The sequence below is a fragment of the Tinamus guttatus genome, unplaced genomic scaffold (assembly GCF_059628265.1).
Source record: "Tinamus guttatus ecotype Peru unplaced genomic scaffold, ASM5962826v1 Tinamus_guttatus_pri_ptg000649l, whole genome shotgun sequence".
In the NCBI taxonomy this organism is placed as follows: domain Eukaryota; kingdom Metazoa; phylum Chordata; class Aves; order Tinamiformes; family Tinamidae; genus Tinamus; species Tinamus guttatus.
Genome location: NW_028289183.1, coordinates 3232872 through 3248377, shown reverse-complemented (window position 1 = coordinate 3248377; position 15506 = coordinate 3232872). Strand labels below are relative to the sequence as shown.

The window sequence follows — 15506 nt, the reverse complement described above, 5'->3', positions numbered from 1 at the left end:
ACTGCCGGAAGGGGCCGCGCGCGGAAGAGTCCGGGCAGCGCGGGGCTGGCGCCGGCGGCCCGGGGCTCCGCGGCTCCGCGGCCCGGGCCCGGCGGGGCAGCCCGAGGGCTCTGCGCTCCGGCCCTGCGCTCCGGTCCTGCAGCGGGCGGCCGCGTTCGGCACGGGCCTGCCCGGAGGAGAAGGCCGAGGGGCGGCCCGTGCCGCTCGCTCGCGGCGCGCCGAGGCCGGCGGCTCCCGCGGGGCCCAGCCGGGCGCTGCAGGCCGCGTTTTCCCGTCACAGCTCCGGGGAGCGGCCGCTGCGTCCTCGTGTGCGGGCCCGCGGCTAGCGGGGCCAAGCGCAGACCTCAGGGATGCACGAGCACGCGGAGGGCAGCAGCGCCACCCACTGCGGACGGGACGTTGCCTCCAACGAGACCAAAACTCACCTAAAACGCGTACAGAAAGCCAAACCTGCCTCTCTCCTTCGGCCTTTCAGCGTTGAGCTTCACTAGTTAGAACACCAGGCCTCAATTCTGGACTTGAGCAGCACACACGTGTTTGTGGACCCACTGAACGCCAGGATCATCTAACATTGATGCCCAGGTCATGACCTACACCAGTCTCCTGGCCCGCAGCTAAACCAGCCTGATGCTTGGTGGTACACGGAGGTGTGCAGGCACCCACTAGCCTCAAAAGCACTCAAAGATCCCCTCAGTATCAGCACAGACTAGTATTCACATAGGGCAGAGAGAGATTCTATAGAAATGTAGTTAAGAAAGTGTTGAGTAAGAAGACAGGATAGACTGCAGTGATCGGGCACCAGGCTTGGTCTTTTTCTTGTTCCCTGACCCGTTTCTTATCTGTTACAAAGTCCAGGCTGGCCCTCTCCAGACATATACTTGCAATTTTGTAATGATCCATCAATTAGTGATTGCAGACTTTTGTCTTCACTGCTTCTGTCAACTCTCATCTATCAGTTTTGTGTCTGTGTTTTGTTACTTATGACTTACCTTCAACTGAAATGAGCCTTGATGAATCTTAATTAAACAGATGATGTCACATTCCACATACTCTTAGATTCATTTTGTTTGGACTTGGCTTTATGAAAGGGTTGGGTACCACCAGGACAGAGAAATGGAATGCAATCAGGCACCTGGCTGAACCAAAATAGAAATAGCAATTTATATGACAAAAGCATTCAATTCTTACAATCACAACATGGTGGAGTTTGGACGGGACACCTAGAGATCATCTTGTTCAACTCCACTCCTCAAACAGGGTCACCTCAAGCAGATTGCACAGGACACTGTCTAGACAGCTTTTGAATATCTCCAAGGATGGAGACTCCACAATCTCTCTAGGAAACATATTCCACTGCTCAGTCATCCTCACAGTAAAACTTTTTTTTTTTTTTTTTTTTCTAGTCAGATTGAGCTTCTTGCATTTCAGCTTGTGCCCATTGCCTCTTGCCCCATCACTGGACACTGCTGAAAACAGTCTAGCCCCATCCTCTTTGTATCCTTCCTTCCTTCGGAAACTTACAGGCATTGATAGACCCCCCCCAGTCTTCTCCAGGCGGAACAGCCCCAACTCTATCAGCCTTTCCTCATTTGAGAGATGCTTCATGTCTTAATAGCTCTCTGCTCGACTCACTTCAGTAACTCCACTTACATTTTGTACTGTTGAGTCCAGAACGGGACCAATTCCGTAGCAGTTTAGGAAGCTCCTCAACACCATGGGGGTGAGCACACAGGAAGTTGGGTGGTTTGTTGTTGTTGTTGTTGTTTTTTAATTCCTCTCATATCAGTGTCCTCAGGAAACTCAAAATACTTTATTTTTCCTTCACTCACAACATGAATGTAACTTTTTCAGTCATAGAGGGTTGCAGATTTTTCTTCAAAGAGGGCAACTTATCCAACAGATTATATAAATAAAAAAAAATCAGCCAGAGCATAAACAAGGCTCCACATATAGTCTGATTGTTCAGAGAGTCTTCTAGAGCTGATCCATCAACAGCCTTCACAGTTTGCTAATTCTACATTCTTTTTAAACTACATTATCGGCATTCACAGTTGTGAGGAACTCTGCCGCAGGACACAGCTAAGCTTCGAGCTCTTCTGATTCTTGTTTTCCTATCTTCCAGACAGCCACTATCTTCAAAAGGCCTAAGCTACCAGTTCTCCTGTGATGTCAACCCTCACCATCCTTCCTTTGACACTCTCATTCCTCCTTATCCTGCTTCTCCAGTTTTATGTTTTTCTTTTAATCTCAACTTGTAGGCAAGATATCTGATCTTTGTTTGTAGGAGAAACATCTTCCTTTCCACTATCCTGCCTTAAATTCCTTTGTTTTACTTGACTCTTGTTTCAGGACAAGAGCCAGGTACCGTCTCTGCTCCTGGTGTCTGGGTTTCTTGTTTAAAGTCATCACTTATGTTAATCCATGACCCTTTTTGTACAACTTGTTTTATCTTTGGCAGAAGTGTGCAACTCTCCTCAGAATACAACAGGAAAAGAAAAGTTGCAACGCTGACCACTACATGAACTACAAACTCCATGTTCTCCTTTTCTGGTAGGATATATTGCAGATTTAAGTTTGTTTTTTAAACCCAAAGGCCTGTGTTACACAGTAATAGAATGTTTATTTGTGAGCCAAAATAGAGTTGTAGGTCCAACAGGCGACAGTTGTTTTGCAGCTTCAAGGACTAGTATTGTGTTCAGAAGCCTATAAGGAGTTGGCTGAAGAGGAGGATGGAATGGGAGTAGTGGTTGACAGAGACTTCATATAAATTTAATGTGGAAGGATAGAGTTAAGGACTACTCTATGTCCAAGTTTTCTCAAAACAAGGAACTGCATTTGATTTTGCATTATGGTGTTATTGCTCTATGCATGCCTCTGTGACAGACTACTGAGAAACAACAAGCAGTGCAAGCTCTAATAATGTATTTATTTTTGGCAGACTGTATTCAGCAGTCAGTTAGATAGCAGGTTACACAGCAGTAGGTGATAATCAGACAATTATGGGGAAAAAATCCGTTTTCAAATAACAACCGCAAGAACATTGACAGCATAGATGCTAAGTCATTCTTGATGTACTTTATTACTCAAACACTGTCTTCAAGCTTTGCCTACAGAAGGCCATGCAATTTTATTCTTATAAAAAATGTATATTTAACGCCAGCCTAGATAGCCAGAACAACATTAGTCCTTACTTCCTCCATCCAGAACTGCTTACTGAATTATCCTACTTTTGTTCAAAGCCGAGATGCTGGATCACACTTACTATTTTATTTCAGTGCAGAACTATTGTACCAGCTTGGTTAAAATTAGTCACTGGCTTCTTTCCTTCTATATTCTCAGTATAAACAAGGGAAATAGGATTCCTTTTTTTTTTCTCTCTCTCCTCTCTCAGGGTTACCACAACTGCCAGTAGTTGGTAAAACAAGATACCAGGGCCTCTTTGCTTCAAGTTTTATCTAGATGTTCTATGCTACAATGTTCATGGATAGTAAGCAGTAGATATAATGAAGTCCTGTACATATTACTAGTTTATATAGCCACTCTTAGTATCACAGTCTTTGCAGCTGTCTCTGGCCCCTCACACTTTGACTGCTTTCTTCTTTCCCTTAACAACACGTTATCACCATACCTAACAACTTAATAGCATTATACCCATAGCCTACCTAACCCTCTCAATGATCTTGAGGTAGATGCTATTAGTCCCATTTTACAGACAGGGAAATGGAGGCAGTGGCATTAATGACTTGTCATAACTAATTAAGTTGCCAGAATTCAAATGGAGAGCTTCGGTTTCAATTGTGTAGTGTTTGTGGTTTGGCTGCATCTAAGGTACCAAATCATAGCTCCAGAAGAGCCAGAAGTGTTCTTTATTACTACAGAACAACACCAGATATGCCACCAGCAGTTTAGCGTTAACACCAAGAAATAGAAGAGATAAAACACAGAAAAAAAGAAAAAAGTGTGATAGAGAATAAGACAAAAAGCCAACCAGTGATCAATTATGTTTAATTCTAGGAAAGCCAAAGAGAAAAAGACACTCTTCAGACCAGAAAGTATTTGGAAAAAAAAAAAAAGCGGGGGGTAAGACTTTATTTGCAAATGCTTTAAGCTGACATTATGCTTGTATTTCAGATTTCACAAAGAAATACTTTATAAAACTAAAACCAGCTATCCCAGCCACTATCCACAGAGGGTGGTGTAAGCAAAAGACATCAAGTCAGAACCTGCAGTGAAGAACCACTCACTCCTGACACTGAACTGCTCCAGTAGTGACAGGATGCTTCACGCTTCACTGGGAGATGAAGACGAATAGAACTGGGATTTTTAACAGTTCTGAGAGGCACAACAACTCCTTCTGTTTGGTGCTCTGCTGCTACCCAGATCTCCTCTGTATCATAAGTGTAGCAAGGATTTACTGATTCCCCAAAAGACAGATTCAGCATAGCAAAGGCAAGAATTTAATTGAAGTGTATGCAAGTTTCCTTTAAAAATGTACTTTATCTTAAAATTATACCATTAAACTGATTACTTAGCTAAATTATGAGGGATTTCCAGTCTCACTGCTGAGAAGAAAACTAGAGCCCAAGGCTGAAGCAAGCCCTGTCCTGAGTGAGTCATACAGGGGCTTTGGGTAGATGTTCATACATTTGCCTGAACTTTGGTTATGGGAAGGCAGGGGTAGGAAGATACGTATGCTCATCAGTGAAGGACTCTGTTTTTCCCATTCCTAATGTTTGGTTGGGTAGGCAGAGTAGATGTGGGCTGGAATAAAAGGTGAAGCAATGGTTTTAATGCTTTATGAAGATTCTGGCATGGCAGAGCACAGAACCTTGCACAAATATATGCTAAGTAATGCCTGAGGACAGTTTTGCCTGTATTTTTATTAGCCAAGTTAAGGCTCCTCAATACAGTGAAATCTGTCCACCTATCCCTTCCTTTTTCCTTCTCTCTCTCAAAAAAAGGGGGTGATGGTAGGAAGCCTCTTTCTGCCTTGTTTTTTTTTTTTTTCTTTTTTTTTTCCCCTCCTTTTTTTCTTCTCTGAATAGGGTGGGAAAAGACTGTTCCAAAGATGCACTTTGGTTTAACAAATAGGCAACTTCCCCTTGTAAGAATAAATCTCCCCCTCTGAAAAGGAATGTTTCTTTTCTCCTAGAACCCACGATAAATTAAAACTGAGAAAGAAGTTTGACACAATAAATACTTAGAATATTTCAAATTAAAAAAATATAGTTACAAAAGCCTCAATGAAATTCTCTTTCTGAACTAACTACAGACAGATTCTTCACAGACAACAGGTATCTCCAAAATCAGCTGTAGCTCCTCTCCCTGCTCACTGGGCTTGGTTAACAAGTGCTATCACTTACCCTTTGGAATACTGTTAAGACAAAACAATATAGAGCACAAAAAATCTACTCCTAAGTTTGTTTATCAAACTGTCAAGGGTATAGGAAGCTGCCATCAGTGCGGAACCAATGTAGCAGTGCACAGTGACAGAGTCACAGCACTGGGGTAACACAGGGAGACTAAGGGAAAATAAGGGATAATAAAGCATAGTAAGAAAAGGAGAAGAGAGAACCCATGAAAAGTTGGAAAAGGGAAAAACGGTTGAGAGAGAGAGAGAGATGGACTTCCCAGTTCTGGCAGCAGAGCAGATGAGATGCTGAACAATAGGAAGAGTTCCTTGGGGTCTGTCATAGCAAGGAATGTTGTTGGCATTTTCTTCGCCACTGAGAGTAAGTGAACAGACGCAATTAACCCTCTCTGACACAGACTCGTGGCTCTGCCAGCGAGCTGTGGATAATGCCAATAATTGATTCAACACCATCTCCTTCCAACAAGGTGCGGTGATCCCCTTCAATGACATGGACAGACACTTTGCCATCGCATACCTGTACAGAGGCAGAATAGAAAGGTTTATGTTCACGTGCACGGCAAAAACTGTAGGGGTCTACAGGCACAAAAAGAAATTTAAATTTATCTCTGGCTTTGCTCCTACTTTTTAACCTTTTTCTTATATGGAGTATAATTGAGGAGCTGCAAGAACTCGCAATGGAAAAAGAGTTATTTGTCCAAATATTGAGGTTAGAGTTTCTCTTGGCCTTTACTACCTTGATAAAATGCCTGGAATCGAATGAGTTCATTTGCTTTTCATAACTATTCTTTTTTTTTTTTAGTAGAGCACAAGGACTTTTTTTTTTCATCCTTCAGATGAGATTTCATTCCTTCTCCCTTGGTAAGAAGCATTTTCAGTGCTTTTATTTTGTTCCCAAAACTATCAGAGAGTCTCAAGTGTCACCAGCATGCCTTAGACTAACCTCTGAGAGTCTGTAGTCTCCACCCAAGCCTTCTTCATATTCATTGTGAGTCTTTGCCCGCATCAGTGTCACGTTCCCATGATACTTGGACTCTGGTATATACTTGTCAGCAGCCTTCAGTTTGTGGTAAAAGGAAGCAGCAGCAAAGCTGAGTGCCTCACGATTGATGTTTTTGTAGATCTGAGTTATCAGGTCTGCAGCAGCATTGACACGGGCCTCCAGGTCTTTTAGAGGCAGAAGAATCTCCAACAGCTGGAAATATGATGATTTTTTTCCATAATTTTCAACAATTTTCAACATCTGAGTATCTAGCTACATTAAAAAAAACACAAAATAGCCCCCCAAACCACCAGCACACTAAAACATCACACACAAAAAGAAGAAAAACAAAACTCCCTCTTCTTTGCACTATAAGAAATAAACCTTACCTTATTGTATTCAATGCCTGTAAACTGCTGAACAAAGGCACACAATGCTTCAGTTTCCAGTGCAGCCTCATTTCCTTGAGTCAGTTTGGCTCTGTAACTCTGGAAAACAGAAGAGTGAAATAGTATAACAAGAGATATGCTTGTTCTCAAATGTTAGATTTGAAAAAAGAAAAAAAAAAAACATATTCAAAATATAGGGCTCCGAAACTGGGGGTAACAAACTTGGGTATTAGTGGGAGAAGATAACCTAAGGACAGAGATTAGAACATTAATCCATGGGTGATAATTTCCAGGAGCCTAGGATCCTCTAGAAACCACTACAATAATGAAAAAAAAAGGCTAAAGCAAGGTTTCCTAGAACCCCACATTAGAATGCCATCTTGCAGGCTCTAGGATCTTACATGAGACATATACTAATATTACAGTTTACATGACAAGAACAGCATTTGTGCCTCAGTCAGTTAATGAAGCCTTTGCATCCCCACCCTCCAGTAATCCTTAAGTGTCCATTATGTACTATTTGCAGCTCTTTCCCACCTCCCCCATTATGAAAGTTGTCAGTTTTTCAGATGCCTCTCATACAGAATAATAAACTCCCAAAGCATGAGCTGTGTTGAGACAGGATGGTCTCCAGATGGAAAATTTTCCTAGCATCTCTTACTTGAGTATATGCTGCCACAAACGAATGGGACCCATCGAAAAGGAATAGACTGTTGAGTGCATGGGAAGCATTTTGTTGTGCTTGTAGTTGTGAGCACATTTCAAAGGCTACACAGGCACCGAAAGAATATCCAGCAATACGGTAAGGTCCTTCAGGCTGTATCTGCTTCATACAGTCAATGTAATAGGCTGCCAGGCTCTGTATGCTGTCCAGGGGAGCAGCTAGAACACAAGAGAAAACATGGAGTTAGTAATAGGTTCCATTCACACAGTGGGAGAGACAATTATGCTTTCAGGAGCACTAGAAGAAACCTATTAGATACATTCAGGTTACTTTGAAGGTAAATTTCTAAATAGATTAATACACAATCATTGTTAGCTTGGGTTTAGTCTAATTCTGTACAAGTGATAGTAATGCTCCAGTGTTTCTAAAGAACACCATGCCTTGTTTTTCACCCATGTGATTATCTGCTGGCAAGGACAGATGCAGCTGTTCCATTTGCCCATATACACACATCTTCAATATAACTTAGTACACAGGCTTATGTGAACTGTGGCTACGATGTTTGATCCTCCAAGTTTCGAGTCTAGAGCAAAGCTTCCTCTACAGGGACACTAAAATTTAGAATATTAAGTTTACAAATTCAATATGTACAAGAACTTGGGTACCTTTTGTGCACTGCAGCCCGTAGCATGGCATATGAAGTCTGGAGGCAAGAGTGTGGAAGACTGCAGTAGATCCTTCAATGGGGTGAACAAGGAAAAGAGGGCGCTCCGTGCTCTGAACGTCGTTGAGACGGGTGATTGTTGGATCTTCTGGATTCACCAACAAGTTGTTCAAATCTAGTTTTGGAGGCTCACCCGGGCCAGTCTTCGTAAGCTGTGATGGTTTCATCTCTTCGAAGGGAAGTATGCCAGACAAACCCAGTTAGATTCAGGACCAGATTCTTGGTCATAAGAGAATATGGTCATATGGTCAAACATAGCCCTAAAAGAAATGCTAAGAGCTGTACTGGATTAGCCCCCTGGCTTGCTAAATCAATATGGTGTGGAGAGACCTCCCCACTGTTCATTAGCAGCTGTAGGTGCTTTTACCTAGCAGTAAGCAGGATATTAAGTTGCTTATTCCTCAGAGAGATAAAAGGTCTCAGACTACATCCTGCACAGTACCATATAAAAGCACTCATGCAAGCAGTTACTACAGAGCAGCTGATTGACAGTACCTTGCTTATGGATCCATGGCATAATACTATGGGGAATTCAAGCCATTTAGAAATCTAGAGAGTCCTCTTAAGGAGGACTGGCACACAGGAAATACTTTTCACTCTGAGCCTTGGCTAAGGATTTTTGTATTGACTTGGTCTTGCCTTTACTATTTTCTTATTCATCCTAATAGCATGGCTACTGTATGACTTGATTATATCTGTATTACTGATACTACATTGGCAGCAGAGCAGCTTGAGAGACCCTTCTCATATCCTTACCTCAAATGGAAAAATGATAGTTCTAACCAAACTGTCAGTGCAGTAGTGCACCTCAGCACATGTCTCATTTAAAACCCTTTCAGCTATTATCAGATCTTACTTCACCATACGATAGAGGCTTATGTCTCTAGAAGTGAAAATGGTGGATTGGGAGCTGAGTTGTTTGGGTTCGGGCGATTAGGGTGGAACCAGAATCCAGATGCCATACCCTCTGCCGTCCCAGACTTGGAGGAAAGTTCACGCAGTTTGTTGATTGTAAGCAGTCGAATTTCTCTCATGGTCATAACAATGTCGTAGTCCCTCTCCAGTGTCTGGCGCACCTCCACACCCATCAACGAATCCAAGCCCAAGTCTGCCAAGGAGCTCTCAGCATTCAGACTACTTACATCACGGACACCTGAGGAAAAGCAGTACACATATAAAGAAAAAATAAAAGGCCTTTTTGAACGAGGGCACACTGCTGCCTCATGGTCAACTTGTCGTCCACCACGATGCCCAGGCCCCTCTCTGCAGAGCTGCTCTCCAGAAGGTCGTCTCCCAGCCTGTACTGGTGTCTGGGGTTATTCCTCCCCAGGTGCAGGACCTTGCACTTGTCTTTGTTGAATTTCATAAGATTTCTCACTACCCAGTTATCCAGTCTGTCCAGGTCCCTCTGGATGGCAGCGCGGCCCTCTGACCTATCGGATACTCCTCCCAGTTTGGTATCATCAGCAAACTTGCTGAGGCAGCACCCCATCCCTTCATCCAGGCCATTGAAGAATAAATGGATTTCTCAGTCTCCCTCGTATTAAATATTTCAGGCAACAGAATTGCAGAATGGTTAAGGTTGGAAGGGACCTCTGCAGGTTACCCTGTCCAAGTCCCCTCCTCAAATAGAGTCACCTGGAACAAGTTGCCCAGGGCCCTCTCCAGAAGGCTTTGAGCTATTTCACAACCTCTCTGGGTAACCTGCTCCAGTGCACTCTGTCCCTTCACTCAGATCACTAATGAAAAATTTGAATAGTGGACCCAGTATTCACCCCTGGGAGATACTGCTAGCTACAGGCCTCCAGCTGGACTTTGTGCCACTGACCACAACCCTCTGAGCTCTGCTCTTCAGCTGTTTCTCAGTCCCCCTCACTGCTCATCTTGCCTGTACATCATCAGCTTGCTCATGAGGATGCTATGGGAGTCAGTAGCAAAAGCCCTCCTGAGTCAAGGGAGACAACAGCCATTGCTCTTTCCTCATCTACCCAGCCAGTTGGTCCAACAGAGAGGGCTATCAGGTTGATCAAGGGTTATTTCCCCCTTTTGAACTGATGATGATTACTCTCGATCACCCTCTTATCCTTCACATGCTTGGAAATAACCACTACAGGTTACTAAGAAGACAAAAGCCCTGTTTGTGGCATGGGGAAATTCCCAAACTACACATTGAATGTTGGAATAGTACTCAGCAAGTTAAACATATTTGCCCTATTATATGCTACCCTAGTATTTTGCTCTTGTGGACTGCTGTTCCTATGGATTCTCCATTTGGAAAGAGGTACCAACCCACTCCTAAAAAATTTCAGAGGCTGAGGAAGACATATGCATGCTTGTGCATTTAGACATGCTAAAGGAGAAAAGCTCACATATTTAAGGAACAAATGAATTTTGGGGGACAGTGAAAAAGAAGCAGCAGAAAAAGGAAGAGACAGGAGAAAAAAAAAAGCAGCAGGGACAAATCAGAGCGAAATGCAGAGTGCCTACAGCAGCTTCACTGCTTTCCAAAAGCATTGAGGTGATAGTCTCTGTGCAGTGATGCTTGGCTATAAGACCTGGCAGCTTCTGGCTGCATGCCATCTTGTTCTGCCTAGCGGTTTGGCAGAAGGAAGGAATGGGCTTTTTGTCACTGTTGAACACATGATCTTTGATATAACCCTATGAAGCTGTTTCCAGGTTCTCATGGATGTTGCTAAGGAGATAACCATACCAGCAATATCCCTATGACTGCTTAAACAAAGGATGCTTTTGGAAGCAATCAGAGGTGAGACACTGTACATCTGTCCTCACTTTCCTCCAAACAGCTGTTGAGAGCATTATCCCCTACAAAAAAAAAATCCTGGAGCAAGACAACTTCTATAAATCAGTGTCAATTATGCAGTTACTAAACTGCACCTACCCAGAATGTGAGCAACAGCTTCCACAAGATCCCGCTGACTGCTTCCTTCACTTTTCACAGATACCTTCTCTGCTAGGACAAAACTGGACATGACAGGATGAGGTTGATTCAGGAAGATATCAAGCACCTCCAGGCATGAGCTGATCTGCTGGGGAATGGTTCCCCCAACCACAACCTCTTTGTTTCCCAGTGTCTTCAGAAGGATACCCACATCACCAATGGCTCCCCATTGGATAGCCAGACCTGGAGGAAAAAGCAGAGGAAAGAACACATAAAACTTTTAACTAACTTTAAGTTAGTTAACTAAAGCGCTTGGCAGCAACAAATAGTTGAAAACGCTTAGGTGAATGGAAGTGAATGGCATCTCCTTCGTACTATTAAATAGTACGCATTCATACATGAATGCCTAGAACAGCTAGAAGAGGAGACACGTTTCACCTAATGATCATACCAGACAAGTCTGCAGGTTTTGGGGTAACTGGTTCTCCTCTGAATGTTCTGAAGGATGTATTTTTCCAATAGATGAGTAAAAGTTATCATACCTGGAAGTCCATCATGGTGTCGCTGCTCACAGATACGTTCCATGGTAGAATTGGCAAAGCCATAATTACTTTGCCCAGCATTTCCTCTTCCACAGCTTACAGAAGAGAATGCAACAAAATAGTCCAGGTCTGGGCACTTCTTACGAGTCACGCTTGGTAGGAAATACGGAGAGAAACACATTAAAAAACCCTGCAATTATATGTTGCCACAGAAGGACAGGGCAAGATTAAAACAACTAAGCTGAATTGATCTCTGTCATCATATGCGCAATTCGTATCTGTCCCTCTACAGAAACTTACCAATCCAAATGAAGGGTGCCTGAATACTTGGGTTTGTTGACTTCCCAGAAGAATTCTGGGGTCTGATTTTCAATCATGCCATCTCTAAGGACCTATTAGAGACAAAATAAGAATTTTCAGTACCTCCACTCTCTGTTTAAAGTTGCTACATATTTTGACATGTGACAGAATATCACCACAGAACACCTTTTTGCTAAGTCTCTAGCATAGACATAACCTGAAATACAAAATAATCTTTGTTAAGTCTGTTTCTTTTCAGTGCTGACCTAGCAAATTCTGTGTGGGATTTTTCTTGTCCCCAGGGCTAATGGAAAATATTCATCTTATCCTAGAACTGAGCTGGATGACCAAATACTATTGCTTCTCAGGTCAAGACCTAAGTCTGCAGGTTACCAGGTAAGATCAGAACCAAGTGCCTTTTAAAACAGTCTGAAACTGTTTGAATCCCAACTGGTGCCTATCTTCCTATAAAAATACCATTTAAATGGCTGCTCTCTCTTATACGAGTCCTGACCACTTTTAGCACTCACCACGGCCAAATTAAAGATGCCTCCAACTGGTCCAAGCTGCAAAGCTTCTTCTATCAACAGCTGTGTTCCTTCAAGAGTTGCAATATCATGAGTGGATACCAATACCTGTATTCCCATTGATTTCCATTCTCTAACTCGCTTAGCCTGATAACCTGCAAAAATAAGGTGAACAATGCATGGGATGAAGCACTCAAACCACCATGAACTAGATCAGCTATTTCCTGCACTTCTCTGTTTAGATAGGGATCGAACAGATAAATAATTCCTAATTCAGCTAAACAGAAACTTAAAAACATGACAGCAAATATAAAGTCAGTCTAACGCAGACACAAGAAAAGTGGATAGAACTCAGGTAGAGGATATAAATCATTTGCATTTCCTAAGTATTTTGAGTAGACCACAAACTGGGAGAGGAGCATTGGTAAAACAGAAGAGTAGGCATGCAGCAGTGAAAGGAAATTAACTTAATTTGGGTCCTGAGATAGGAAAGAATGGTTAATTTGGAAGTAAGGAATCGAGTTATAGTAGCACAACCAAAACGGGAGAAGACAGAACAAAAGTATTTGCCCTCCATACGTTTGCAGAAGGGCTGTAATTGTGAACTCATCAATGGAAAGAAGTAGTCTGCAAAATCACAGTAGTTTTGTTATGGTCAAGTTTGAGAGAGCAAGCACTAATAAGAAATCTCAATACTTGCAATGAAACTGATGTCTCAAACCTGAGTAGAAAAACTGACTGATGTTATCTGATACCAGACTGCATCTTTTACAGATGAGCTGTCTATGTGAAGGGTCAAAGAAAATATCCATAGGAGGAACTTGAGGAACAAAAATGGGTCATCCGTAGCAAGAAATTTACAAGCCTTTGTTTATGGCATTTGATGAGCTGTTGGATGAATCTGTGAGGTAGCTGGGTACAGACTTTGAGAGGAAATAAAAAAAAAAAAAAAGTAAGACCTTAGAAAAAATCTTGGGATGTGCCTGTGGGATGAGGGGCAGGAAGGAGGGGAAAAAAAAAAGGGGGGGGGGGGGACGGAGAGAGACCATAGGTGCACAAAATGAAGAAGCATAAAATGAGAAGAAGTTGCCAGAAAGGGAGGCCTTCTTAAAAAATAGTTCCTTCTTTAGAAAAAAAGAGGATAGCAACTTCTTGGATTCATGCAGAGAGAAGAAGGAACAAGGAAGATGATGACATTCATATTTGCTGACAGAAACTTCAAGGGAGAGATTGAAGAGAGATCAGGGTCAGTTGAAAGACAGTCAACTGGTCTTTACTTACCAGTTCGTATGCCAGAACGAGATGTCAGTATAAGCTTCTGTGCTCCTCTCTCAATTAACCACTGTGCCAATTCAAGCCCAAATCCTCCTAGCCCCCCTGTGATTATGTAAGACTTGGTAGGTGGACAGGAAGTTCGAGAAATGGCAGAAAATTTGACTGGTTCAGACTTTCTTGAAGGATATTCCTTCTCTTCTTCTTTGACCTTCCAATAAAACAATAAAGAGATGTGATGAAATATACAACACATTATCTGTCTTTCCACATAGAACTACACTCCTCTAGCCAGTGGGGGCCAGATTTCTAGATCAGAGTGACAGACCTTAGCTACATGTGTTACAGTGTCAGCAAAAAGAAATATAACTCTAGATGTGTTGTCCTAGTTAGGGGACTATAACCTGGCTACACTGACTATTTCAATCCAATTCGTCTACACAGGATTACAGATGAAGCACAGAATCAAAATTTCATTACCTTGATCATAACTTTGCCAATGTGTTTTCCCTGTGCCATGAACCTGAAGGCAGCTTCTACCTCTTCTTTGTTGAAGACTGTAGTCCTCAGGGGCTTTACCACACCGTCTTTTATACCCTTCTTCAACAACTCTGATACTACCTCCCACTCTTGGTTTCCCTCCTCAAAGATTGCATCTAGTAGTATCCCATGAAACGCCACGTTCTTGAGGAAGAGCGCCATTCCTAGAAAAAGCAATTTGGTTAAAACCTCATGCACTGCCATTTCAAAAACAGTCATAAGGTACTAGATTTCTATGTTTTCCAGACTCACACATATGTACCTATTCCATAAAGGCTATATTAATTATTTTAATTACTTACATAACAATTTAACAGACATTCTGCTCACATATGTAATAGATACAAGACATTGACCTAAGTTCAACAAGATAAGCAATAAAACAGTCAGTCCAATACTAGAAGAGAACACTGTGCGTGTGGAGACAGCTGAGTGAGAGGTCAGAGAGAAGCTAAAATTCTATGTGCATCCCCCCATCCATTTCCACAGATGATTCTCCCCTGTGAAAGCTTTCTGGAACACCAGGATCTTTTGAAATTTAACTGGAGTACAGATAAAACATGCAAACATTATTGTCACTTTTCATTACCCTATTGCATTGCAATATTGGAATTTGTCCCTCCTGCCAGGAAGAGGCAAATTAATCTTGTCCCTCCATCATCAAAATGCCACAGAAATTTAGTGGATTAGCACATTAAGGTTCCCTTGGATCAGGTTCTTTGCTATTAGCTGAAAAGCTCCAGTTATTCTCAGTTTATAAATGATTAAGTTTAACCAAAACTGAGGGTCAAGACCTCATATAGCTATGAACTTCATTTCCTAGTTTTACAGTACAATAATACATTATAAATGGGCCCGTTACTTCCCCAAAAGCTTATAATCTACCTTCTAGTCAGGCAAACACTTCATAAGCATTATGTGCTATGCTGATTTTAAGGAAAGGCTTTAACAAAGATCTCATTTTTTTTTATGTGTAATGACAGTTGTTCAGAAAATATAGAGTGTCAAGAGATGTTTCCTTATGCCCTTTCTTACCGAGCTGACTGTTGTTAGACAGATCAAATTTGCCTATTTCCAAAAAGCGACCATGTCGAGCAAGACAACGCAAACTGGCTTGAAGCTTCTCTTCTGCCAAGGAATTCAGCACAAGGTTAACACCTGCAAAGAAAAGAGAAGTAAAATTAACTCAATTTGCTAAATGTTTAACCCTGTTGTCTACTGACTCATTTTGTCTTTGGAAAAATGCAACTGTGCAATGTAATGGCTGGCAAAAGTCAGAAGCAAAAATGTTCCCTG

The 15506-nt window shown here is 42.2% G+C and overlaps 1 protein-coding gene across 1 annotated transcript in view; it reads right to left on the bottom strand.

The window, feature by feature from the left end:
• Positions 1 to 5641: 5641 nt before the first annotated feature.
• FASN (fatty acid synthase) overlaps positions 5642 to 15506 on the bottom strand; it is a 39186-nt gene continuing 29321 nt past the window's right edge. Inside the window, exons 31-43 of the mRNA XM_088536005.1 lie at positions 15246 to 15368; positions 14151 to 14374; positions 13680 to 13881; positions 12402 to 12553; positions 11872 to 11963; positions 11572 to 11723; positions 11030 to 11272; positions 9095 to 9283; positions 8072 to 8299; positions 7404 to 7624; positions 6743 to 6841; positions 6315 to 6566; positions 5642 to 5888 (exon numbers count right to left, since the gene is read on the bottom strand). Coding sequence (XP_088392131.1) covers positions 5751 to 5888; positions 6315 to 6566; positions 6743 to 6841; positions 7404 to 7624; positions 8072 to 8299; positions 9095 to 9283; positions 11030 to 11272; positions 11572 to 11723; positions 11872 to 11963; positions 12402 to 12553; positions 13680 to 13881; positions 14151 to 14374; positions 15246 to 15368 — 2315 coding nt within the window. The 3' untranslated portion in view covers positions 5642 to 5750. The remainder of the gene's footprint in view (positions 5889 to 6314; positions 6567 to 6742; positions 6842 to 7403; positions 7625 to 8071; positions 8300 to 9094; positions 9284 to 11029; positions 11273 to 11571; positions 11724 to 11871; positions 11964 to 12401; positions 12554 to 13679; positions 13882 to 14150; positions 14375 to 15245; positions 15369 to 15506) is intronic.